Source organism: Montipora capricornis, chromosome 3, assembly GCF_036669925.1.
Source record: "Montipora capricornis isolate CH-2021 chromosome 3, ASM3666992v2, whole genome shotgun sequence".
Taxonomy (NCBI): domain Eukaryota; kingdom Metazoa; phylum Cnidaria; class Anthozoa; order Scleractinia; family Acroporidae; genus Montipora; species Montipora capricornis.
This window is the reverse complement of record NC_090885.1, coordinates 62,094,270-62,121,769: the sequence shown is the minus strand read 5'-3', so window position 1 is coordinate 62,121,769 and position 27,500 is coordinate 62,094,270. Positions and strand designations below refer to the sequence as shown.

The window sequence follows — 27,500 nt, the reverse complement described above, 5'->3', positions numbered from 1 at the left end:
CTCTTAATTTAACAATCATTGTTAAGAAATAATAATAGGGAAATAGTTATATATAATTACAAAGCAATTTGAGATCAAACAGTCCTAAAAGAGTTATTACAGGCAAAGAATGTCAAAGCCTGCCTATTTACTTTTTTAACAGTGACAAAGTCTTTGATGTGATCAAAACCGGTGAAACTCTGTTTCTGATATATAATTTAACTTGAACTTTATGTTTAAAATCAATTACATTAGGAATAAGTTGGGTCCTTCTGAAATCCCAACTTTCTTGTTTTGGAGCTACAGACTGTATCAAAAAACTGTTTTCCAACGATTTGCAAACGAGTCATTATATTAAATTGTGCAGACAAAGGACAGGTGGGTTCTGCAGTGTGTGAACAAGACCAAGACTGCCTTGACTCAGGGAAATCAGAATTTTTGTTCGAACCAATGGATGTTAAAACACAGATTTCCTCCATTGCTTGTGGTAAGGAACATGCCCTGCTGCTGTCATCCTCAGGAGATGTGTTAAGTCTTGGTGGTGGGAGGTAAGTTTTGCTGCCAACTGGGTAATGATTCATTTTATATTTCACCGGACTACCTGATGGGAGGTGGCTGGGTATGAAACCTCATCAAAAAGGGTAACACCCTTCTCAATCTGGATTATATTTCCCTGCCAGGAGAGGGCTCTTTACGTTTGTGTTCGGTGGGCTGATGAGTATTTAAGGTAAAAGAGACCTCTGCCATGAGTTGAAACTCACTCTGATCCAACTGCCGTCCACAATCTTGGACTGCACTCCTCAAACCGCATGCCCCATAATGACTGTGTTTGCTGACTGACTTGAGAACATTGTGTCCCGCACATTACTTTACAGGTATTCCGCTGTTGTTAAGTGACTCCACACAACATGGAGTATCATGTGAGGAATCGGTCGCTAAGTAACCGCCGTGCGTGATCAACACAGTGAGTTTCGACCCATGGCAGAGGTCTCTTAGAACTCCCTTGGTCGTCACTCCAGGGCAATGCAAAAAGAAATGAGACCTCTGCTGGCAGCCCGAACGGATTATATTGATTTTCATATCCTAATTAGCCACATCCAATAGGCCATTTCCGAGTTTAAGTCTGCCTCCTCTTCAAAGCGAGTTTAAGTGAGAGGTTTTTGTAATGGTAATTAGTTCTACTTAACATATGAATGAAAACTAATTTTCAATGAAAATTAGTTTTCATTCATATGTTAAGTAGAACTAATTACCATTACAAAAACTTCGCACTTAGACTCGCTTTGAAGAGGAGGCAGACTTGAACTCAGAAATGGCCTATTATAATACAAATTCCATTTGAAATGTATTTCTGAGAAGACATTGGCCACTGTAGAATTCGGCTTATTTGTGCTTCGAACCACAGCACAAATAAGCAGAATTCTACCTGATGTCATCTTCTCGTACATTTCTCACCTCATTTATTTGCAGTGTATATAATTTCAGTTATGCTCAGGCAGGTCACTTCATGGCCCTGCTATACATCATCATCTAGACTAGCAGATAAAGCCTTTTTTTTTTCCCTTTTTTCTCTGAGCATTCCCGAATCACCATCACAGATACCTTTCTTCATTCATTTATTGTGGTCAACATTTCACCATCTCCATGTACGAGAATGCTCTATTCAGACAATTTCAGTCCTTCAGTTTAAAAGCCACGCACAACAATAATTAAATATAATGACCTAATGCTCGCATGATCATGAGTCTGCTATAGCTCAGTGGGAGAGCATCCGAACTAGTAACCGATAGGTCAGCAAGTACATGTAGTTTGATTCCTTTGAAGGAGCACTCAGGCTTTTTTACGACCACCCCCTATTATAAGTCACCATCAAAGAACATACATTTCTTCATAGTTGTCTCTTCTGAACCCTTTCTTGCCCAAGAGTGTCTAATGCCAGACAATAATTATTTTACTCATTGTCAGTGGGGCCCCCCTCAGGGAGGAAAGCGTTAAACAAATATTATACTACCACTTTACTGTGACAGTAAGTAAAATCTCTGTGTCATTTTCTTCAGCCGTGGACAGCTTGGCTGTGGTTTAACGGTGGATGAGCAAAGTCCAGCAGTTGTTGCAGCACTGGAAGGAATCAGGATTCAGTTCATAGCGGCTGGTGGATGGCATTCAGCTGCAATAAGTGGTGAGAAGATTGATGTGTTCGGTTTAAGTTTTGAATTCGCGGAAACAGCCTTAAATATGATTAAAAGAGAGGGCGGTAAGGTGTGGAAAATACATTTGTACAGTGTAGGTACCCTGAAAGCACAGAAAATTCAGTCTTCCGTTGATGTCATAATGGACCCCAAAATAATGATGGCTTTTTGTCCTCAGAGTTTGGTGACCTGTACATGTGGGGATGGAACGAGAAAGGACAGTTGGGATTAGCTTTTAATCATGGCAATGTTGATGATTCCCAGCCATCCAGCCACCCTGTGCAGTGCCAAGTTGTACCTGCAATTGTCAACATTCCAGGAGATCTGGATGTGCTGACAGTTAGCTGTGGAACAAGACATACTGCAGTAGTTGCTGGTAGGAGAATGGTCTGAACTACCTTGTCAAGTGAAATTTCTGTTGACAAGTTTGCTTACTGTAGTTGCTTAATTTAAGCATCGGCCTTCATGAAGAAGGTCGTGTGTTCAGAGATAAACTGGACAACACTTAAGTCCTCAAATGACTGAGGATTTTGCAATTGCACTGTGGTGGCAATCAAAAGGAAACACAAAATGTTGGAGCATGCTTTAGTACTCTGCTTGTGAACATTGCAAATTATTTTTGCTCAATGCAATTTCTGAGTCTCCTAAAATTTTTAATTTTTGTTCTTATTGTCAACTCCATCCACAAATGACTCAAACAGCATCTGCAAAAAAAATGGTTGCCTGACAGCAAATCATGATTTTTTAAATACATGTATAATGTTTTTGTGTGTGTGTTACATTAATTCCTTTTGCTAATCAGAATGTAGATTCAGGCCCATGAAGTATTCGGTTTAGATATGTCCAAAATCAAGTGTTCTTGAATCTTCATCATGATGTCTTTGCTCAGCAACTAATTATGCTAATAGCATGTGAAAATAAATTATCATTAATTCTTAAAGTGTCCCTGTGATCAAAAAAACCACTACCTTTTTTCCTTCAGATTTTGAAAGTGTGTTTGCTTAACACCTGACTGGCAAAATTTTGAGCTTTGATTTTTATCCAACGGCCGTTTACTTTGAGTGTAAGTTTTGGATTTCATGGTCCGCCATTACTCACATTCAAAACTGACCGATTGGATCTCAGAGGGTTGGATCCAGGGAAAAGTGACGTCAGAGGCTCACTAGCTTAAGATTTCAGCATGTGAACGCAGCTTATTATATATGCAAAGCGTAAGTTTAAAAGTCTGAAAGCCCAAAACCCCCGTGCTGCATATTAATTCTGCGGCGTACACACGTATTGCATTCTTAAACTAGTGAGCCTTTGACGTCATTTTCTCCTCGATCCAGCTCTCTCAAGAACATAATGTTAGTAAAGGCGGACCATTAAATAGGAAAATTACAGTTAAAATAAAGAGGTGTCTTTTTGAAATCAAGGCTTAAAACCTGGGTCACTTAGTGTTTTGTTAACAAAGTTTTGAAATCCAAAGAAAAATATGAATTGATTTTTTGGTCACAGGAACACTTTAACCCTGGGCATAATTGTCATGGGAATTTTAACATGATGTGCAAATGCAACCAACACGTTATGCTCAGCAGTGGGTATCATATTGATCTTCCATTCATTACATGTATGTGACCAGTTGCACAATCCTGAAAATAACTTGCCTAGTGAATTGTTGATGTATTGAATTTTAGGTGATGGGAGTGTCTGGACGTGGGGATGGGGTAAGGTTTACTTGAATTTTCTTTTCCCTTGTTTAACAACTCAAATACATAACAGGTTTAACATTCCTGCGCTGATCCCACTGCTCCCACGGTGGTTTTCTTATTTTGGTATCAAATGTTCTTTAATCAGTCCAGGATATCAGGCAGTTCATGGGTATTTTTATAGTACATGTAGTCTTAGTATTGTATGGTACATTGTATATCAGTGTTTTGTCGCCATCTTGAATTTTGGAGCAAAGGAAGGTTAGGGAAGGAAAAAGTTAAATTCCTAGACCCAGGTAGACACAGGCAAGGGAAAATGTTCCCCCTGACAAAAAGTTTAACATGGCAACTTTATAGTGACCTGTCCTGCACTAGTAAAGTTGTAAACTTGCTCTCCTCAAAATCCATAATGCCTGCATCCTGGAAATTCAACCAAGAAAGTAAGAGATAATGAAAATGATTTTAGCCCAAACAAAATATGTTTTATTCCAGCATTTCCAACCATTTGGCGCTACAATATAATGAGCTTCAAGACTGGGGTTTTACTTTTAATTAATAGCGTAGTGGCTTCTTAACACTTACAGCTGTAAGTATAAAAAGTCACTCCAGGTTGATGTTACAGGGAATTATGGTCAACTTGGACATGATGACAGAAAGGACAAAAACACTCCCTGTGAAGTTGGCGCGCTTTCTTCATTGAAACACAAACCAAAGACCGTGTGTTGTGGCGACTGGTCCACCTTTGTCATTATTTCAAAGTGATATAGCCACCTGCTCAAATATTTGCGCCCACGCTCAGAGGATCAATTCAGCTGTCGTTTGAAGACGAGAAAATCAAGCCTTCTGGTCAAGCTACCGTTGCCGCTGCAAAAAGGCGTCTCAAGACACCTCTGGAAGGCTCGTCCGTAGCGAGGCGTGTCTCGTAACTGAAGAGGTCGTGAATTTCGTAATTTTGTACAACCTTCCTGGTGGAGATTCGTCCCTTTACAGAAATTTGTAAACGAACGACGAATTGGTAAAATCGCAAAATTTGTAATTTGTAGGTTAAACAAAGTGATAGTGAGAAATGTAATCAGCTGGAGACAGCAAGCGTAGGCTGGCGAAAAGTGATATCAGTTAGGCCAATGTCTATTCTTTTCACGGATGTGGATTATAAGTGAAAGGGCGTGTTTGCATTGAAAAATGTGTTCTCCCAATAGTAGAGAGCTGCCTCGTTCGTTCGCTTCAGGCTCACTCACTGCGGCAGCAATAATAGCTGAAAGCTGCTTCTTAGCAGTAGTCACGAAGTGAACCTCAAGGCGATTTACACCACAGAGCGTGTCAGAATTGAACGGGAAAAGAGGAAAGCGGTTACAGTAAATTTTTCTTAAGGCCAGTGACACACATTTCAACATTTTTGAGTTCTTGTTCAACAAATGTGTATCATGTCATGCTGAATGCTAAGAGAAACTTTTCAACAACTTGAACGTTTTTTGGCAAAGTGGAACGAGAGTAGAGGGAAGCTCTATTGCGTAATTGAACGGCCCTTATCAGTCGCTTTTCAGTTTCCCCGAAAAATTAGATGACGCACGGTTAACCTTTTTTTGATTAACAAATGTGTGTTATCAGCTTAAGAAACACTGAACTTTTATCCTTTTACAACCAATGGCGGATCTAGTAGCGCTGACCCTGTAGTCGATAATCTATTTTGCTTGGGCAATTCTTATTATGATGAAATGGTATATGAAATGAATCATATATGAACTGCGGATATGAAATCAAGTGAAGCTATGATCTTCGCAGTTATGAACGCAATTTTTACAATTGCGTAGAGAAGCCTGAAAAATTCAGGACTTCATCTTGGCTACACTGGAACGTTCAGGAGTCTGGGCTGATGGTGGGAGATCTTTGAAATCTTACTAAGATGGGACTTAAATTTACGACTCGGAGGCTAACGAGAACACCACCAAATAATGACATTAAAGAACAAAACAATAGTTCTGCGCGTGCGTTATGAAGTTTTGAACATTTCGTTCACTTTCTTTACCAATGTGAAAGATGAAACGACCCAAACCTCCAGTTCCATGTAAAACGCGAGCGCTCATCTGCAAATTTTACTTGTCTTTCATAGTTCAACTCCGTTCTTCCCAAGATAGTTCCTGCAAAGTTCGGCCAGTTTGTAGAAGTAGATAGAACTAGAATACGAAGGAATAAGTTTAAAAGACGAGAACCATTTTTAACTTTTTATTTTACTTGGGCGTTGGACATCTTAACACTACTCCCTCTTATGAGCCTCGATCGCATGCTCGTCCCAGTCCAAAACCGTAATTCAGGCTTTTTCCATCTCGTAGATACTTCTCGTCTTCGGCCAACGAAGCTTGATCAGAAATACACAAAAATTTGGCCAAATTTGCCAAGGTTTTGGGTTACTATCGAAAAGGTAAAACAATGACCTGCAACGAGTGACCTGTGGAATGTGACCTGTGTTTCAGACCCACCGATGGCTCAGTGATTTACCAGTGACTGACTGAAGTTTATGTAATCCATTAAACCGTTCCATTACCTTGCCTTGAGTCTTCTTCTGAATGACACGTTACCCTTTACCAAAGTTAAAGGGGGGGATGAGTGATGCCCGAGGAGTATAGCTAACCAGTTCCCTGTCGTCTCTCTCTCTCTCTATTTTTCTCGCTCTATTAGCTCCAAGGTATTATTCGTACCAGCTCTTGGGCGTTAATAACACATTCTAGTGAGGTGCTCGCTTTTTGAGCTAAAACTGTGCATTCCGGAAGATCAAAGCCTCAGCTGCAAACTTAAGTGTTTACAAATACGGTACTACTCCGTTATTTCGGGCAATCCAGTATCCAGAACTGTTTGCAATTTCCACGCCGAAATTACCGAGAATGTGTCTTATGAATTCCGAAAAACTGTTTTGTCAAGTCGGTGGGCAAACAATATGGAGCCCACAATCATTATCTCCAAATTACTAGAGGTCAAGCATGCGCGACATGCAAAACAGTGGGGGTTTTTACATAAGTGAGATTTTGAAAACTGCGAGATAAATCTGCTGAGTAAACATGCTCATTGTCCTTAGGTGAACAAATCGCGTACGTTGATCGTCCCTTTCCGTTGTTTCTTTCTGAAGAAAGGCTAACGCTCGAAATGGCAGATTTCTAATAAACCATTTTTCAGTTGTGTGCTTAGTTACCTGGCCTATGAATAAAAGTAAGGCTGGAGTTGACCTTGTTTTGATAGAAACCTCACTACTTTTCTTATCAAAATTCTTACTAATTAGCATGACAACAACATCATTAATATAAGAAAAGGAGGGAGGTCTGTATCATAACGGTCAACACTAGCCTCACTTTCATTTAAAGGCCAGGTAACTAAGCACACAACTGTAAAGAGGTCTATTATCCCATGTGATCGTGAATTAAAGCTCTTTAATGAGAAATGGAAAGGCCTTATGTTAAAAGATTTTGTTCCAGAAATTTTGCCACCACCAACGTCTCAATAGGACAAATTAATTTAATTACTTTGTGTCAATATCATGTTTTCAAAATTTCTAATCAGTAGCGCCTAGCATTAATTTAGTTGTATATCGATACACCTCTTTCCAAAATGGCCGCATTGAGATATTCTTTTGGTTTTATTCCAATTAGACCTTAATGCCTCGTTCAAGGCAAAATATTCTTTTGAATTTTAAGCTTAAAAACGAGGCATCAAGGGCTAATTTGAATAAAAACAAAAGAATATCTAAATGGCGGCCATTTTGGAAAAAAGTGTATTGTAGTCCTCAAAGTATTGTAGTTTTCTTTTTGCGTGGAGTCTACTTTACTCTATGTTTTATGAATAAATAAATAAATAAATAAATATTAATATATATATCAATAGAGATATATAAAATCGTGAATTTACTTTTATTAACTTAATAAACACAACCAAATTTCCGTACTTCGCTCCTCCATTGACGCAACACCACAGTTTCTTTACAAAATAACCCCATCTTATAGCCTTATGCTATAATTGTTCTTATATTTAAAGCAAGATCTTTACATTTTGCCTAAGGAGCAAGGAGCAACATTCATTGAAATGGAAGTGTATTCTTTGGTTAGCTTCACAATATTGATTGAATTGGTGGGGTTTTCTTAGCCTGAGGTTCAACTGCAATATAATTTATTAATTCATGTTCAATTCAATTCAGTTCAAGTATAATTCAATACAATTCTTTTCTAATTCTAATTCCGCATCTCCAAACAAAGAAAGAAAACAACTTACCATAATAAAGAAAGACCTGTGCAAATACACAGGACTGGAGATTTGGAAAGTTAAACGAGACTTACCTGTAAGTTGAAGTTTGGCTTGAATTCTATCTCATAAAGAGTATAGTAACCGAAGGTTTCTGACATGAAGAAGGAACGTAGTCTGCAGGGAGTGACGTCACAATCATTGTTTCAAATCCTCCTCCTCATAGTGGAGGAACATTTAAAGTCAGAACGCAATTCCAGGAATAGAATAGAGGAATAGTAACCAAGGCCTGAGAGCTCGAGACATGCACAGGGAAGGAGAGGTGGGCATGTCAGACACCTTCGGTTACTACTTTATAAGAGATAGAATTCAAGTCAAACTTCAACTTACAGGTAAGCCTCATTTAACTTTCCAGTTCTATCTCATAAACTGTAACCTCCGGTACTGACATGAAGCCTTCAAAGCGTGTGAGGACACTATGAGGAGCACCAACCAAACTCCAAAATTACAATGTCCTAAATGGGGAATGGGGTCGCGATTGTATATAAAAAATGTTTCAAAGCTAAGCTTAATTCGTCGGTTAATGTGCGGAGCTTCGAGCTCATTGATGTCCAGCTCACGTCGGCGAGAAATCACAATCTAAGGCTTGCTGTTATTTATCGACCGCCACCTAGTTATATGAACAGTTTTACTGTAGGATTATTTCTCGATGAGTTTAGTTCTTTCTTGGAAGGACTTGTCCTTGCTCCAAGTGCTGTCCTCGTCGCCGGGGACTTTAATTTCCATGTGGGTGATCAAGAAGATGATGACGCTCGTCGTTTCTTGCAAGTACTTCAGTGAATTGTTTGATCTGACTCAGCATGTCTCCCATTCAACTCATAAATATGGTAACACTCTTGATCTAATTATTACGAGGGCAAATGATGACCTAGTCGGCCAGTGCTTCGTTCATGATCCTTTAATCTCTGATCATCTAGCTGTTCATGTTTCCTTGCGCCTGGCTAAGCTTCCACCTGAAAGAAGGACAATGTCTTATCGTAGGATCCGTGCTATCGACTTTCATAAGTTCTGTCGCGACCTTGAGAATTCCAGTTTGGTGAGGGATGCTGAAAAGTCTGATCTTTCTGACTTTGTTAACAAATACAACAACACATTGAAGTCATTATTGGATACTTATGCTCCTCTGAGGACTAAAACTATCACACTTCGGCCTACCGCCTCATGGTACAACGACGAAATTCGATCTGAGAAGAGACGTCGTAGAGCTTTGGAACGTCGTTGGCGTTCCTCAAAACTCGAGTGTGATCGTCTTAGATTCCAAGAGCAGAGCCGTAAGGTGAACAATTTGATCAAGGCGACTAAAATGGAGTTTTATTCTGTCATTATTCGGGATTGTAGCAATTCGCAAACTCTATTCAATACAGTAAGTAAATCACTCCACAGGAACACGCCTGTGGATTATCCTTCAACTTGTGAATTTGATACCGATCTGGCAAATAAGTTTATTGACTCTTTCGGTGATAAGATAGCAGTCATTCGCAATGCACTTGATGAAGTATTTGACAGCATTTTGGATTTTGATGACAATGTATCCGTTTCTGATCAATTTACACTGTCTAGTTTCAGGTCTGTAACGTCCTCTGATATTTCGCAGCTAATTGGCAGGTCAACTATTAAGTCGTGTCCTTTAGATCCTGTCGCTGCTTCAGTTCTGAAACAATGTATTTCAGTGCTTCTACCAGTTAAGACTAGGATAATTAATCAGTCTATTTGCTCTGCTGTGGTACCAGAATCTTTCAAACTTGCATTGCTGAATCCTCTCCTGAAGAAGCCCCACCTTGATTCTGAGGTTTTTGCTAATTTTCGTCCTATTTCAAATCTTACGTTTTTGTCTAAACTCGCTGAAAGGGTGGTAGCGTTTCAGTTAATCGAGCATGTCACCAACAAATGTTTAGATGAGATCATGCAGTCAGCTTTGGTTAAAGTTTTCAATGATATAGCTATTGATATTGATATGAACAGGGCTGTTATTTTGTTATTACTGGATCTATCCGCTGCTTTTGATACGGTCGATCACTCAATACTTTTGAACCGATTAGCTCATTGTTTTGGTTTACGTGGTTCAGCTTTGGCTTGGTCCAGATCATACCTGAGCGACAGATCTCACTTTGTTTGTATTCGGAGTGTTAGGTCTGCTACGCGTTCCTTATCGTGCGATGTGCCTCAGGGATCTGTGCTGGGACCGATACTGTACTTACTACATGGGTTTTCATTTTTATGCTGATGATACCCAGTTGTATCTCTCTTTCAATTCCCTGAGTGCCGATGATCAGGTTAGTTCCGTTTCCCGGGTTGAATCTCGTGTTAGAGAGATCGACAACTGGATGACCCGCAACAAACTTAAGCTAAATAGAGACAAAACTGAATTGCTTGTCATAAGCTCTAGGTACCGGCCCCGTCCATCTTTAGACAGTATAGTAGTGGGGAATTGTCGTGTGTGTCCTTCAATCTCGGCCAGGAACATAGGAGTAGTTTTCGATCACACGTTATCTCTAGAGAAACATGTAAACTCTGTTGGTTGCCTTGTTCCATCTGAGAAATATTGCTAAGATTTGCGAGTATTTGACGGTTGATAACACAAAGATCCTTGTTCACGCGTTTGTGATCTGTCGGTTGGACAATTGTAATTCGCTACTCGTAGGCTCCCCGAAGTACTTATTTCAAAAATTGCAACGCATTCAGAATTGTGCTACGCGCCTTGTAGCTCAATTGCCTAAGGCTGCGCGCACCAGTCCTATTCTCCAGAAATTACATTGGTTGCCTGTCGTGCAGAGGGTTATATGTAAGGTTTTGCTACTCACTTATAAAGCATTAAATAACTTAGCCCCTAAGGTCAACCGACAAATATCTTCTACGAATACCTCAGACTCATCTGAAAACTTATGGAGACAGGGCCATTTCGGTTGCGGCTCCTAGGCTATGGAATGTCTTACCCATGGACATTAAGCTTAGTCCGTCGGTTTCTGCATTTAAGAACAGACTAAAGACGCATCTTTTCAGAGCTACTTATTATTATTTTTTTGTGTATTATCTTTTTATGCATTTTAAGTTTTTTCTCTTGCATAGTTTTAATTTGTGACTGTTAAGCGATAAAGAGCTTTCTGTATATATCGCTATATAAATAAAGTTATTATTATTATTATTATTATTATTATTATTATTATTATTATTAATATATCCATTTATGCTACAACTTAGTAATACGTCGAGCCTACCAAATACTTCTAAACAACCAATGAGCAAAGTTAAGTTAAATCTCCAAACGCTCCTAACAGTGGAAGCATTGCTAATATGACTACCAAGAAACAAACACACACTCATCTTGAGACTTTTCCAGGTAAATATCGCTTATATTTGGTCGAAGCAAAGTACTGTTGCTAACGCAAATAACATGGATGGCTAGTATTAACGCGAGTTTCTTTTAAGGCCTGTGAGAGACGTGAGAGGGTGGCTTACTCCCAAAGGCACCCTTCAAGAAACGATGAACAACTGGATGTTGGCCAACTAAGGTATTCTCAGCGCTAATCATACCAGACAAAGCTGATCTAGTAGTGATAAGTGCCGAATGGCATAGAGAGGAACTCGGTATAGGAAGTTATCTGTTTAAAAACATTACTCTTGTCATTCAAATGTGCCAGCCCCAGCAACAAAAGACCCTTTGTTTTGACCGCCAAAGAGGCTCTGTCGGTTGGCACATTAATGACAATAGGAGACGTCAACGATATCTTCCCTATATAAGAACTCAAAAAACAAGGGCTAGACTCGGGGAGAGTGAAATGAACTCCCTCTGACTACAGAATACAGCCCATTTCAAAGAATAAACGCTGTACTGAGTGGCCCATGCCGGCACCACTAGAATGCCCTTGGCCTGATCGGCCTTTATCTTACCCAAATATTTGGGAATTAGAATTACTGTACAGCGATTCCTGCTCCCGAGACTGCAAGAAACATTAGTTGCACTGGTAATGCCGAAGCCACCAGCACTCGCAACAGTTTGAAAAATCAGTATATACCACTGGTGGATGACCAATGTAACGAAACGCCTGGTGGACATTCTCAACCCACATTCGTAACTCAGTGCCCTACTTACTTATTTCTCTTCGTTCCTAGTGGAACATAGGTCCTCAACTAGGGCGCGCACCTAACCCTATTTTGTGCAGTGTCCTTTACCTCATTCCACGTGAGATGTTTCCTTTCCAACTCTGCTATTCTCGTACGTCGCCAAGTGTGCCGGGGTCTCCCTCTCTTTCGCTTCCCCTGTGGGTTCCACTCCAGTGCCCTCTTGACTACATGTCCATCGGGTCTCCTCAACGTGTGGCCAATCCATCCCCAAGCTCTTTGTCCTATCCCTTGCTCTATCGGTCGCTGCCCTGTCTGTCCCCAAAGCTCCTTGTTGCTGATTTTTCTAGGCCACCAAGTCTGCAAGATGTTCCTCGAGCTCTTATTGATGAACACCTGCAACTTCTGCTCCAATCCCTTAGTCAGCCTCCAAGTTTAAGAACCATACAAGAGCACCGCTTTCACATTTGACCAAAAGACTCTCAGCTTGGTCTTGGTTGTTAGTGCTGTGGATCGCCATATTGGTCTCGGCATCGCAAATGCCTGTCTTGCCCTTCCAATTCGTGCTTGAGTATCCTCGTCAGTGCCTCCCTTCTTGCTTACAATGCTCCTAAGGTATGTAACTCATCCGCGTCCTCAATCCGCTCCCCTGCAACCGACACACCATCGCCACGTTCGGTGCCAATACGCATCAACTCTGTCTTGGTGGCATTTATCTTCAGGCCTACCTTCGCACCTTGTACCTCCAAGCTTAAAGCCCATGTCTTATCCCTCATATCCTATATTGTGTGCGACAGTAGGGCCAGATGTTGTAAAGGTCCACTGAATACCCCTCTTCCTTTCAAAGGCTGTCCTCGTCACCCAATCCAGGGCGACCAGAAACAACAGGGGAGATAGCAGGCAGCCTTGTCTTACCCCAGTCCTCATATTCATCGGTCGGGTCCTCTGTCCATTGTGTACCACCTGTGGGGAAAAACCTCTGATGATGGTGACCACCTTGTCAGGCATCCCGTAGTGCCGCAACAACCTCCACAAAACCGCTCTGCTGGTACTATCGAAGGCCTTTGCGAAATTCTATAAAGTTGATATACAAGGAGGACCGCCACTCGATGCTCTGCTCCACAATAATGCGCAGTGTTGCTATTTGATCCGTACAGCTTCGACCAGCTCGGAAGCCCGCCTGTTCCTCTCTCAAATTTTCATCCAGTGCGATCTTGATGCGCTCCAGGAGCACTCTGCAAAACACCTACTTGCCATGTTTAGCAACATGGTGCCACGCCAGTTTTTACAGTAGCTCAGATCACCTTTCTTGGGCAGCTTGATTAGCAGACCCTTCTTTCACTCCTCTGGTATCTTCTCCTCACTCCATATCCTGTTGCAGAGGTCCAAAAGAACCTCCTCTTACGTGTCCACTTCTTCCCTCAAATCTGTTGTGCAGCGCTAGCTTGAATGCGAAGTCTTTAAGCTTGCTGACCTCGAAACGCACTAGGCCACTTTACCCTTTTCTCACTTTGGCAATCTTTAGCCTGAGGTTTGCCATCAACATAGGGTAGTCCGACCCAATGTCTGCCCCACGCAACACGCAAATGTCCTGCAGCGTGCTCCTCCATCTCTTATTAAATACCAGGTGGTCGATCTGGTTACCAATAACACCGTCAGGAGACCTCCATGTCCGCTTATGACACTCCTTAGGGGGGAACAGCATTCCACCGATTACCAGCTCATTTGCCTGACAGACGTCCGCCCACCTCTCACCATAATCATTCATCTCAGCTCTTGCGCCATGCTTACCCATCACCTCCTCTCTGCCTGTATTGTCCATTCCCACCTTAGCATTCATATCTCCCATGACGATCTTCACATCTCTGCATGTCACCTGCTCCAAAACCATCTGTAGCTGGTCGTAAAAATCGTCCTTCGCCTCCTCCGTTGCCTCATTTTTTGGGGCATAGCATTGCAAGGTGGTGACCTGCTGCCACCTTGAGTTGAACCTAGCTCTGATTATCCTTTCAGACACCGGTTACCATTCCAGCAGGCATTGTGCAGCTTTTTTAGACAGAATGAAGCCAACTCCCCTTTCATGATTTTCACCTTCATCCATTCCTGAGTACAGCACAGTTTCTTTTGTAGCTATCCTCAACCTCCCACAAGAGTTCCATCTCATTTCACTTACTCCCAGAATACTAATACCATATCTCTGCATCTCTTTGATCACCTGAACACAATTACCAGTCTCAAACAATGTCCTTATATTCCATTGCCTGATCTTCACCCCCACTTTGGTGACAGCAATTTCATCGGCGATTTATGCGTCATTCTCTGCTTTGCACGCTGCTCCAACGGGGAGTTAGCATCCTGTACCCCTGCTTCCCGATAGGGCGCAGTGGGAATTCTAGTTTCGGTTTCTATAATGTGCTTCTTTTTCCGGGAGTGGGTTATCGGCCCGCCGCCCAGCCCCTAACCTGGAGGCCTTGGGGATGTTCTTCGTCTGGCCTCAACCCTTCGAACAATCCGGCATAGTTAGACCTGCCAGGGACCAAAGCCCCCACCGGCAGAGCTCTCTGGGTCCTTGAGACACACAAGCTCCACCACCACGACAAGGTATCTGCCCAAGCTGCCCTAGCTTAGCAAAATAAAGACACGAGAGCATCATAATCCCCTGTATTATGGGCCAAGGCTAGAAATTTATCCCGTCTTAAATAACGGTAATGTAATTTCCCAAATGGAACCCCTGGTAGTGAGGACAATACCTTTCCGATAACCTGAACAACAAAGTGAATAGTAAACTCCTTTACTGAGAGCTTCTAAACACAAGAGCTTCAGCTTCCCTTTCTTTTATCGGATAGTTACACCCTCATCAAGTCAGAATCTAGAGTGAGAACCAAGAAAGTGATTCCCTTTGTGGGGGTCAAAACAGTTTTAATGATAATTGGACTGACTCTTATATAGCGAGAAAAGGAACCAAGAACATCCTTTCCCGGCAATAAAAAACCATCTACCAGAGAAACAAAGTCACAGAAAGTCCTTTGTGCCCAAGGACCTCCAGGGGATGTTTCATAACCTTGGTGAAAATCCCCGGAGAACACAGACGTCAAACTCGTGAGTAACGACTTAAATTCATAGAGCTGCTCATTAAAAGAAACTTAAGGAACTTCCTGTTCGCTAAGGCAAAGAGACAAGCATAATAGGCAAGTTTTAAAAACTAAGAGGGCCAAATAAGCTCCCCACGGGGTAAGCAAAATGAGGACTGCGTTGATGCATCCAACTTAAAATGCCGAAAACGAAGAGCTGCATTGCAGTTCTCAAAATGAAAAATCAATCTGTGCGAACCATCCCCCCAATTTGGTAAAATAGGGGCCAAGCATTCCCCGAGTTCACGCAGTGACCTCGGATCACACCAAATTCCTCTACATTTGTAGCTTGAAAAACGTCCTTAGACATAGCAAACTGCTGATGAACATTAAAAATTCGTGTGACAACGTTGTACGTAGTCCAAGATTCCTGGATCTGAGGTGACCTTCAGCCACTCAGAAAAGCAATTTGCAGTCCGTCCCACCATTAAGGGTGGTTGGTTTTTTAACAAACTGTTGACCTCCTCATCTGGACATACATACCAAAATTGTTGGTTGCCTCGGGAAAGGACCTTGGCCTGTCTGGCTGGACCTCATTACGGAAAGGCTGGACAGATGGGGAGGTAACACAACCCCATTGGGTACCACGACCTCGGAAGCACCTACCCCTACCTTTCCGGAAAACTGCCTCAAGCAGAATAAGGGTTAAACCTTGGTCTGACTTGAGGATGGATATTTGCAAATTTCCTTCTTATTAATAATGAACTTTATTGAAAACAAACGTACTTGTAGTACGTTTAAATTGTGCTATTATCCTAACTCTCTTAGCAGTTTCTCCACCAAATAGAAACTCATCTGCAGGACTAGAAAAACTGAATGAACCCCACGCAAATTCATTGTAAAATGTTTCATGGCATCCCTACACCTCTGATTCAACTCATAGTTAGCAGTCATAGCCAAAGCCAGATAATCTAAGCATGAAGTTAAAACTTCCTTAGGGGCTAGAGTTTAAAGCAACGAATCTGCAACTTCCGGTTGGCTATAAATGGAGGCTAACAATGTAGGTTGTGTGGATGAAAAACTTAACATCGTAAGCTTTACCAGGGATTTTATTCCAGATACTATGTTCACACATTGGTATGAATACCTTGACATTTTTTGGTGTGCAGTGGCATTTCATTATTGTCTCACTTTGTTCCTGGCGGAGTATCTACAGACTCATTTTATCGATAAGGGCACCTCACTAACTCGAAGTGCGAGAGCCTCAATATCCTTCACAATAACAAGAAATGGTCTGTTATCATCTCTAATTTCAACAGCATGACGGGCATAACTAGTATCAAATTGATAGGCAGTGTAAGTCGGCAAAACGGCCATTGAGATGTTTAAGACCGGCCAAAAAATGGCTTGATTCATCGAAGCCTGGTCAACAATCATTGAGGATAGCAGAGCGCTCTCTGGCTGGTGACGAGGCTGCTAAGTGCCCACCCTGGAGTCACTTGCCTCGAACATGATCTAAAAGAAGCTAAAAGCAGGCTACTGCAGGCTCTGCTAACGTAGATGCAGACTGTCTAGACACCATCATTCAGATCATAATGGCGACCTGATTCCAGGTCTGCTTTCATGGACGCCTTTACAAGGTCACAGGCAAATGAATATTGTAATACACTCCCTCCTATTGAGGATTGCAGACCGCTCTCTGGCTGATCTTAAGGCTGTAAAGCGCCTCGACTAGATAACATCACAAATGGTGAATGCCTTAACAAGGTCACTCTAGGTAAACGTGCGATAAATGTGACTATAACGTAGATCACTTATCCTTTGAAATGTATCGTACAGTGGAATTCGTTCGGTTCAAGCTGCCGAACAGGCGCCACGTGGTACTAATGCGAATGCCTACACGAGGTCATTCTAGGTGAATGTCCATAACGTAACTATTACATAGACAATTCACCTTTGAAATTTATCGTACAACGGAATTCCTGCGGTTAAAGCTGGCGAACAGGCGCCACGCACGTGGTGCTAACGCGAACGCCTACACAAGGTCAATCTAGGCGAATTTTTCATAAACGTGACTATTACATGGTTCACTTCACCTTTCATACGTATTTTGCAAACTCTAATAAAAGACTTTCCGTCCAACGACAAAAGTGGCAATGTCAGAGGAGGGTTCAAATCCTAAAATACCATATCTGGATACAAAGATAAGAGTTTCCAAAATGGCGGACACACGTGTTCACCAATCCGGTATCAAAGAACGCCATAACAAGGTCATTCTAGATTCAAATAAACACAAGTAACTCCTACAGAATTCACTTCACCTCCAACAAAGAAACGTCAGGGGGAAAAGGAAAAACACTTACCTGGGACAGCGGAAAAAACTAAAAAATTTCGACAGAACACGATGCGATTAAAAAGCACGTAAACTCCCTTCAAGCAGTTACGGTTCAGTATTGTGACGTCCCTCCCTGCAGACTAGGTTCCTTCTTCATGTCAGTACCGGAGGTTACGGTTTATGAGATAGAATTAGAAAGTTAAGTCGAAAATTTGCAAATAGCCTACAAATTTTAGTTGCGACGTGCACATTTTTAGTAGCAAAAATTATTAGGCCATACAGTTTTGCGATAAAGCTATTGTAAGTTAATTTCTTGTTGCCTTTGTTAAAGCCACTAAAAAGAGCATATAAATGGGAAGACAAGTGTTTTCCAGAAAAGATTCTTTGAAGGCATATCGTGGCCAGCATAAAAGTAGCATTGGATAAATTGGAAGAGCATTAAAAGAAATTGCATTGAGTAGTAAACCAGACTTTGTAATTTTAACAGAAATTTATTTTATCAAACGAGTTGATAAAGGTCAAATAGTCACTGTGAAAGATTTGGAAAGCTGACGTTTCGAGCGTTAGCCCTTCGTCGGAGCGAATAGAGGAATTGTGGTTGTTGTAGGTTTATATGTGTGCGGAGGAGATCTACATCGGCGAAACAGGGAGAAGATTGGCGGACCGCTTTCGCGAACACCTACGAGATGTAGAAAAAAACGACACAGATGCCTCAAAACCAGTCGCACGCCATTTTAATATTCCTAATCACTCCCACCATAACATGACTATTTGCGGCCTATCCTTACACCACGGAAACACAGAAAGCCGTAAAAATCTCGAACAAAAATTTATTTTTCAACTGGGCACACTCTATCCACACGGAATCAATGAACGCCTCTCATTCCATTAATCTATTTACAAATTCACGTCACCCTATTTCTACCAATAGCAAGCTCCTCTGCACACTTATAAACCTACAATAACCACAATTCCTCTATTCGCTCCGACGAAGGGCAAACGCTCGAAACGTCAGCTTTCCAAATCTTTCACGGTGGCTATTTGACCTTTATCAACTCGTTTGATAAAATAAATTTCTGTTTCAATCTCCCACCGACGCAGCACCACAGTTTCTTTAGAAACTAAACTTTTTGTTTTTTGTAATTTTAAGCTAGACATAAAAACCAATTGCAAAGTTTCGATTGATTGCAGTCTTTTAGTCACAAAAGCGACTCATACAGGGCCGGCGCAATTTCCCAGCAATGATACAAATTACCTATAAGTAGACGGAATAGGTAGGCGCTGCCCTCTACCAACCAATCTTAGGAAAGTCTCGAATTAACAGACTGGTACTACAAATAATAATTATTGTTGCATGTGAAAATGACTAAAATGTGAGCACTTCTATAATCATACTGGCTCAGCTCCATTTAATCCTACACCAAATGCAGTACATTTTAGGAGGTGCCACCCACAATGTGAGCACTTGAAGTTACTGACACCATTTATTTGGTAAAAAAAAAAACAGTGAAAAGTGACGCATTAAAATGCTAATAATATAAATTAAGCATATGCATCAACTAATTATAATTTTTCTTCCTTTCTTTTACGTTTTGTCTCTTTCTCCCGAACGTGTCCCACCACCAAACACAATTAACTACCTTGCTGACGTGATGTACAACGCCTACTATTGTTTTGAGGCCTCCACACTTCGTAACATGGATGATGTGGCATGCGCATTGTGTGGAGTTGTTGGGACAATATACCTGGGTGATGGCAATGCAAAGAACTGTTGCATCATCGCTGCAGTAAGTACGTTAATGAATGATTAATCATCACTGCATATAATCATCATCGACCTTTTTCTTGGCCTTTTTATTTACCTTTTATCATATGGCTCGCCTTGCTAATATCGTGGTTAAGTCTGCTAAATCATTAGATATTCGCTACCATCTCACCCGTGGCGATGTGGCGAGTTATTACTTCTCCTGGCTTATTAGTCACATTTAAGTTACAAAAACGATTCAATTTCGAGAGAGTCGTCTTCACATTCCTTTGCTTAGAATTGCAGGTTCGCCGTTATGCCCTGTTTCTGCTTATTTACACCTGATTCGTTTAGTCCCCGCGCGCCGTTCGTGTCCCGTTTTTCTCATTTCAGGTTCCAAGGGTCTTGTTCCCTTACAAAGCGTACTTTTGTTTCTTCTTTCCATTCAAATTTGGTCCCGGCCGGGTGATTTTTATCAAGTGATTAACTAATCCTGGTGCAGGTGCTTACAACACAAGGCGCAAATGCAAGGACTTGGACAGTATCTTAATACTTCTGAAATCTCATGGTACTTTAACAATAATTCACATATCTTTAGTCTGTCATGATATCTTTAGTCTGACTACTACTGAGATATCAAATGATTGAATTATTTTCAATACTCATATAATTGAAGGAAGGAAAATGACATATCGACGTATTAGAGTCCAAGTAGTTTTTTCACGTTTTCGACATCGTTTCTGAAAAAACAAAAAAACAATAAAGAAATAAACAAATAGTGAGTTAAATGAAAATTATATTCATTCATAAAACTGTTTGTGCGTAGTTAATAGCAGCAATTCCTATTCAGTGTCAGTTTGACATAGACTGTAAGACCTCAATAGCTAACTTTACTTTCCACAACTAACTGGCAATCAGCGATCAGTTTCACTGTCAGTCCATCATAATACGGCTCAAACAGCTAGCTATCTGCAGGAAGGCCCAAGTAGCCGACCTGATAAATGCAGACAATGTTTATTTCAGGTAGTAGCCATTTCTCTGTAAAGAACGGACCTACTCCTTTCGACAACTTGCTCATTAATAACATGTACAAAGTACAGCGATTCAGTCATTAACGTTGTATTTAAATGGCACTTACCATTCATTTCGCGCTTGTGTTGCCTAAATTCAAAGGTGACATCATCGCCAATTAGCACAAATGGCGCCCAGTATTTTGTGGCGGAATAATTCTTTGTTCCCCGAAGAGATTTCATTGCATGGTGAAGAGCAGTACTTGCACTTTTTCTGTTTGTCAAGTGTTGGTAAAAACTCTTCATGAACATAAAGGTCGCCTCGTCATCGATTGCCCAGAGTGACACTAGAACAGACCGGGCACCAGCACAAAGGAAAGCCCTGGCTATTCCCACAACACCCTCAGATTTTACCTCTCCCTGGCCACTATGACAGCAACTCAGCACAACCAGCTTTGCCTGAAGACGAACTTCATGAACATCGCTCATTGTTAACATATAATCTTCCTTTTTGGGGATCTGGGATGAGCGGTCGGGATTTGGAGCTAAGACAATTTCGCCAAATTCGTCATCTCCATGAGCAGCAACGTGGATTAAAGCAACTGACTTCATTCTTTTCAGCACCTCAGCTTTCGTTGCATTTTCGCCAATGAGAGGTGTGGTCTGCAGAAGTTCTCCGATCATCTCCACCTCTTTTTTTGCGCACGGCAACTGTTTATACATGGGTTCATTGATCCCCAAGTGATTTCCTTCAAGCACGGATCACCCAAAAGGAGCGCTCCACTCTTACTGTGGAAGCTATCAGGTGCACTAGCGATCACTTTTAAAGCGGTCAATGACGGAATTGCACGGATCCTGACAGTGTCACTCAATGCAGAAAAAGGAGCCAAGCAAAATGGTCCATCAGGCACAAAGACTAAGTCATCACCTTGAAGCAAGTCTGCAATAGGACTGACTAAGACATCATACAAGGGCTGCAAAGAGTTCACAGAGAAGCCGAAGGACTGAACGGTTTCCTTGACAGCTCCCCCACTGCTCGAGAAGTTGCTGTGTTGTCTGTCAAGCGAACGATTCTCGCATCGTTCAACAGTCCCCACACTGATCTGTTTCAAAGTAGTTTCCATCAGTGAGTCGGCACTTCCATTTTTTATCTCCTTTTGTCTAAAATTTATCCTGCTACCTTCTCTTAGCAACCAGAAGCTGATCGTGTTCACGTCAAGTGCTATGAAAACAGTTTGTGAAGGTAGATCTTTTATTACAAAAGAGATAGTTTCCTTTATCTCATCAATGCCGTACTGCATCTTCAAAATGTCAGCCAAAACCTGTGCTCGTCCATGCTCAGCAGCATACAAAGCCTCATTAACCTCTCCATTCTTCAAGAGTGCTGTCCACAGGGCATTGTACGCAAGTCGATTTGTTTCACGAAAGCTTATTTTCCATGCATCCTCTGACTGAAGAAGACACCTTGTTTCATCATAATAATTTATACTTTGACGATAGTAATTGAGAGCTTTGCTCAAGGAGTCTAAAATTTCATGAACACAACCGAGCTGATAACATGCCATTGCCTGCCCTATGGGGTCCTCGGTCTCCTTGGATATACTAAGCTTTTTTTCGTTAAAGAGAAGCCCTTTTTGAAACTCACCCATATTGTAATAAGCATTGCCAAGATTTCCATAAGCAATTCCTTTTCCGGCTATGTCCCCTACTTCGTTCGCAATACTAAGATGTTGATTGTGGTACTCTGTGGCTTGCTTAAGACTGCCAAGACTTTGATAAGCGTTGCCGAGATTGCCATAGGCACTTCCTTCTTCAGCTCTGTCCCCTACTTCTTTTGCAATACTAAGATCTTGGTTGTGGTACTTAATGGCTTGCTTAAAACTGCCAAGTCTGTGATAAGCAGTGCCGAGATTGCAATAGGCTTTCCCTTCTCCGGCTCTGTCCCCTACTTCTTTTGCAATACTAAGATCCTGATTGTGGTACTCTATGGCCTGCTTAAAACTGCCAAGAGTTTGATAAGCATTGCCAAGATTGCAATAGGCTATTCCTTCGCCTACTCTGTCCCCTACTTCTTTTGCAATACTAAGATGTTGACTGTGGTACTCTATGGCTTGCTTAAGACTGCCAAGTCTGTAATAAGCATTGCCGAGATTGCCATAGGCTCTTCCTTCTCCAACTCTGTCCCCTACCTCTTTTGCAATACTAAGATTTTGATTGAGATACTCTATGGCTTGCTTAAATCTGCCAAGACTTTGATAAGCGTTGCCGAGATTGCCATAGGCCCATCCTTCTCCAGCTCTGTCCCCTACTTCTTTTGCAATACTAAGATGTTGATTGTGGTACCTGATGGCTTCCTTAAAACTGCTGAGACTATAATAAGCATTGCCAAGATTGCCATGGGCACTTCCTTCGCCAGCTCTGTCCCCTACTTCTTTCGCAATACTAAGATCTTGATGGTGGTATTCTATGGCTTGCTTAAAGCTGCCAAGTCTGTAATAAGCGTTGCCGAGATTGCAATAGGCTCTTCCTTCTCCGGCTCTGTCCCCTACTTCTTTTGCAATACTAAGATGTTGATTGTGGTACCTTATGGCTTCCTTAAAACTGCCGAGACTATGATAAGCATTGCCAAGATTGCCATAGGCTCTTCCTTCTCCGGCTCTGTCCCCTACGTCGACTGCAACACTTAGATGTTTATTGTGGTACTCAATGGCCTGCTTAAAACTGCCAAGACTGTCATAAGCGATGCCGAGATTGCCATAAGCTGTTCCTTCACCAGTTCTGTCCCCTACTTCTTTCACAATACTAAGATGTTGGTTGTGGTATGCTATGGCTTGCTGAAAACTGCCAAGACTTTGATAAGCATTGCCGAGACTGCCATAGGCTCTTCCTTCTCTGGCTTTGTCCCCTATTTCTTTTGCAATACCAAGACCTTGATTGTGGTATACTATGGCCTGCTTAAAGCTGCCAAGACTTTTATAAGCTTTGCCAAGATTGTCATAGGCTCTTCCCTCTCCGGCTCTGTCCCCTACTTCTTTTGCAATACTAAGATCTTGATTGTGGCACTCTATGGCTTGCTTAAAACTGCCAAGACTATGATAAGCATTGCCGAGATTGCCATAGGCTCTTCCTTCTCCAGCTCTGTCCCCTATTTCTTTTGCAATACCAAGATCTTGGTTGTGGTACTCTATGGCTTGCTTAAAACTACCAAGACTTTGATAAGCATTGCCGAGATTGCCATAGGCTTTTCCTTGTCCGGCTCTGTCCCCTACGTCTTTTGCAATACCAAGACCTTGATTGTGGTACTCTATGGCTTGCTTAAAACTGCCAAGACTATGATAAGCATTGCCGAGATTGCCATAGGCTCTTCCTTCTCCAGCTCTGTCCCCTATTTCTTTTGCAATACCAAGATCTTGGTTGTGGTACTCTATGGCTTGCTTAAAACTACCAAGACTTTGATAAGCATTGCCGAGATTGCCATAGGCTTTTCCTTGTCCGGCTCTGTCCCCTACGTCTTTTGCAATACCAAGACCTTGATTGTGGTACTCTATGGCTTGCTTAAAACTGCCAAGACTTTGATAAGCATTGCCGAGGTTGACATAGGCACTTCCTTCTCCAGCCCTGAAATCTATTTCCTTAAAAATGGCTAATGCTTCTGTGTAATTTGTTATGGCCTGGTTTAAGTCAGCTACACCATGGTAGTAGTTACCAAGACTATAACAGGCCAAACCCTCGCCCTGTCTGTTTCCCTCCTTTCTTGCAACCCTAAGCTGTTGCATGTGCCACTCCAAAACGTCCAAGTTTCTATCCACCATCTTGATAATCAGAACCAGGAAGGTTTCATCAGAAATCTGGGGTGCACTAGAGGATAAATGAACGAAAACACAAAAAGTTCAATGCCCTGACTGCACCATGCTAAGCTGGCACAGCAAGATTAATTGAACAGTGAAGGAATATCTATTGTAAGCCAGTATTTTTTTTATAAATGCTTTTTTTCATCAACGTTTTCCAAGGAATGCTTTTGGCTTACGGAGACTGTCATTCTAAGCAAACAGGAATATAGCCTGTAATATGATAAAATACTTGGGTATTTAATGGGCTAAGACCGTTTTATACAACAACAATCGAGGAACATTAAAAATAGAAATTATATTATGCAATGAGGAAAAAACAGCCCATAGGAAAACGATGGCATCCCATTTCATCTTTCTTATTTAAAGATAAAGGTTTTAAGATATGCTTTGCTGGCAGGAAATTTGCTGCAGGTATGTAGCCGACACCAAAAAGACAGGATGTGATGTCATTATCAGTGTAATATTCAATTTTCTGCGATTGGTGTCAAACTTAAAATTTTTTTACATCGTTTGTGTAGGCCTTTGGTCCCATTCTGGTCTAAACTTTAGACCCAGGCCCAGAACCCTCGATTGCCCCTCAGTAGTCTTGAGAGAAGTAAAATTATGGATTTCCCAATTCCGTGGAAGCAAGTCGTAAAGGGGTTGCTTAGTCATCTTGAACAACCATCTTTCGTGCACAGAACGGTTGCCTATCTTACATGCCCTGAATCTTTTCCTCGGCCGTTTTTTGACGAAGCTCGAGGTCCATTCAAGGCCTTGCACCCGGCAGAGCTTGACCTTTGGCGTTGCTTGGCTTGATGTTGCTGTGTTGGAAGGTTCATGGATCGAATTTTACGTAACTTGCTATTTTGTTTACCTCCGTATTTTGGCCCGACGATGGAGACTTTCCGTTGTCAGCTTCAGAAGCAAGACGGATTTCGTGGCGGATGATTTGTCTTATAGAGTCCTCAGAGGGGACGAAAACATCGCCGTCGTCCATCCGAGTTTCAAATGCGAACAGGGAGACTGGAAATAGGCTTTTTCGGCGTCAACTCGCATACAAACTGCCTCTCTGAGAACACTTTCGATGCTGGAAGAACGTGACGTACTGGATTTGGCTCTGGGTCCAACGCGTGTGAAGAAAGACGGCGTTTAGAACCTGAGCGACTATTACCAGTCTCGTTCGCCATGTGGCTTCCATTCCTCTAGTGTTAACTTAGACAGTTTTAAAAAACTTAACTAGTGCGCAGCGCTCTGCGAACTGCATTTGTAAAACGTTTTATTTTCCGGCGCGTTTCGTCTAGTTAACGTAGACTTGTTCAGGGAATTTTACAATAATACATTAAACGCCTGTATTCAAGCCATAACTGATGGCAAAAAATGTGGGCCACAAACCTTCAGGTTTGACCGGATTTTCGAAAGGGAACAAGCGTAGCTGTGAAATATTACACGTGATAAACAGTGTTTTGGCTTTTGCGTAAAGCTAATAGTAAGTCTACATCACAGCGGGCTATTATCTTTAAGAATACCTTTAATTGCAGTCACGTGCGTATGAAGAATGTAATCAAAAGGGTTATGTTAGAATTAGATTGCACTGCTTGTTACTAGACTACTGTAACATTAGCTAATCTTTGTAAGTAAGTTAAGAGCAAAGTAACATGACGTTTCGACGACTTCATGTCATCATTGTCGAATGAACAAGTTAAAAAATTAACGGCAAGGCATATTTATAGTATTTGGGATGTGAGAAAATTAAAATTAGCAAACGTTACATGAAAACATTCATGTTGTTCGCAGACAACTTGGCGACCTCGGAAGGAAAATTAATCAGCAACTGCAGCCAGTGTTCACAAGCAAAAAGATCGCTGATCATCTCAGAGTCACGGAAGAAAAGCCTCCCCTGATAAACCAGCAAAGTGCAGTATATGAATTCACATGTGATTTATGCGATGCAAATTATATTGGTTACACTTGCCGCCATCTCCATCAATGCGTAGAAAAACATAAACATTCCGTGATAGGAAGACATTTTAGGGTCGAGCATGCCTTAACACCTGACAATTTAATTAAAAACTTTAAAGTCCTCAAGAAATGCCGTGGCAAACTCGATTGTTTGATATTTGAAATGCTCTTGATCAAAAACAAAAGACCGAAACTGAATACGCAAGCGGATTCCATTTGCGCGAAACTTTTTACATGAATATATATAACTTTTTTTTCTTTTTTCTTTTTCTTTTTTGTTTAAACATGAATGTTTTCATGTAACCTTTGCTATAAATTTCAAGATGTACTACCCTTGAACTCGTCTTTGGTCAATTTTTACTTCGTTATCGAAGTTACCGCGTCTTAATGCGGCAAACGTGAAAGCTGCTGGTATTGTTCGTAACATCGTGCATCGTGGTTGTAAAGCAGGGAGAAAAAAACCAAAAACCATCAGAACACTTACTGGCATCGGCATCGGTAGAAATGGTAAAGATCATCAAAATCTTAATCTTCGACATTTTCTTGATTCTACGCCATTGAATATGCAAATTTCCAATGATGAAGTAAATGACTCTCGTTCATATTTGGCTGCTAATTCCCTGGGGGAGAGTTCAAAAACTTTGCGCTCGATTAGTGCATTGTGTTATAAATTCCATCGTCAGCTTGAAATACTTCATTGTGCGTCGTTGACTGGTTTTGATCTAGATAGTGCTGTAAACAACCGTGTCCTCAAGAATTCTGGCGACATAATGATCATCGTGACACCATGGAGTTTGTCACGCAGCATGCTTTTAAACAAATGCAACTAGAGGAGTAAATACCCTCGATGTGTTCCTTCATCATATCATCATATATCATATATCTTTATTTACCCTCGGATTTTTAGAGTAGGTGGTGTAGCTAATTTCTCCGAGCATTTACCCTCCCAACCATGATATACCACAGAAGACAGACCACTACACCGGGAACTACATGCCCTACTCTTTGCGACAAGTGTGCGGGTTCTTTTACGTCTACGTTCTTTTACGGTTTTTCCTTACAAACCGACCGCTTCTATGGGACACTCCAACAGTTTTCCCTAGTTTAGTTCGATCAGAACATCTAGCTGTGCTCGTTCCCCCAAGAATGACAATAAAGCCAGTCAGACGAACAGTGTACTTCCGAGAAGTACGGGAACATCATAAGATTAAAATGGATAAAGAATCACAACACATGGATTGGAGTGATATTTTATCATCAGACGATCCATCTGAATCTGTGATAACATTGAATAACAAACTTTGGTCTACCTTTGATAAGTGCTTTCCGATGAAAAGGATTCGTATGTC

At 41.5% G+C, this 27,500-nt stretch overlaps 1 protein-coding gene and 1 pseudogene across 1 annotated transcript in view; one reads left to right on the top strand and one right to left on the bottom strand.

The window, feature by feature from the left end:
- Positions 1-7,514, top strand: part of LOC138043643 (RCC1 domain-containing protein 1-like) — an 11,425-nt gene extending 3,911 nt beyond the window's left edge. The window contains exons 3-7 of the mRNA XM_068890014.1: positions 347-527; positions 2,037-2,158; positions 2,347-2,544; positions 3,845-3,874; positions 4,479-7,514. Of these exons, the coding sequence (XP_068746115.1) occupies positions 347-527; positions 2,037-2,158; positions 2,347-2,544; positions 3,845-3,874; positions 4,479-4,618 (671 nt within the window). The 3' untranslated portion in view covers positions 4,619-7,514. The remainder of the gene's footprint in view (positions 1-346; positions 528-2,036; positions 2,159-2,346; positions 2,545-3,844; positions 3,875-4,478) is intronic.
- Positions 7,515-19,481: 11,967 nt separating this feature from the next.
- LOC138041542 (tetratricopeptide repeat protein 28-like) overlaps positions 19,482-27,500 on the bottom strand; it is a 30,949-nt pseudogene continuing 22,930 nt past the window's right edge.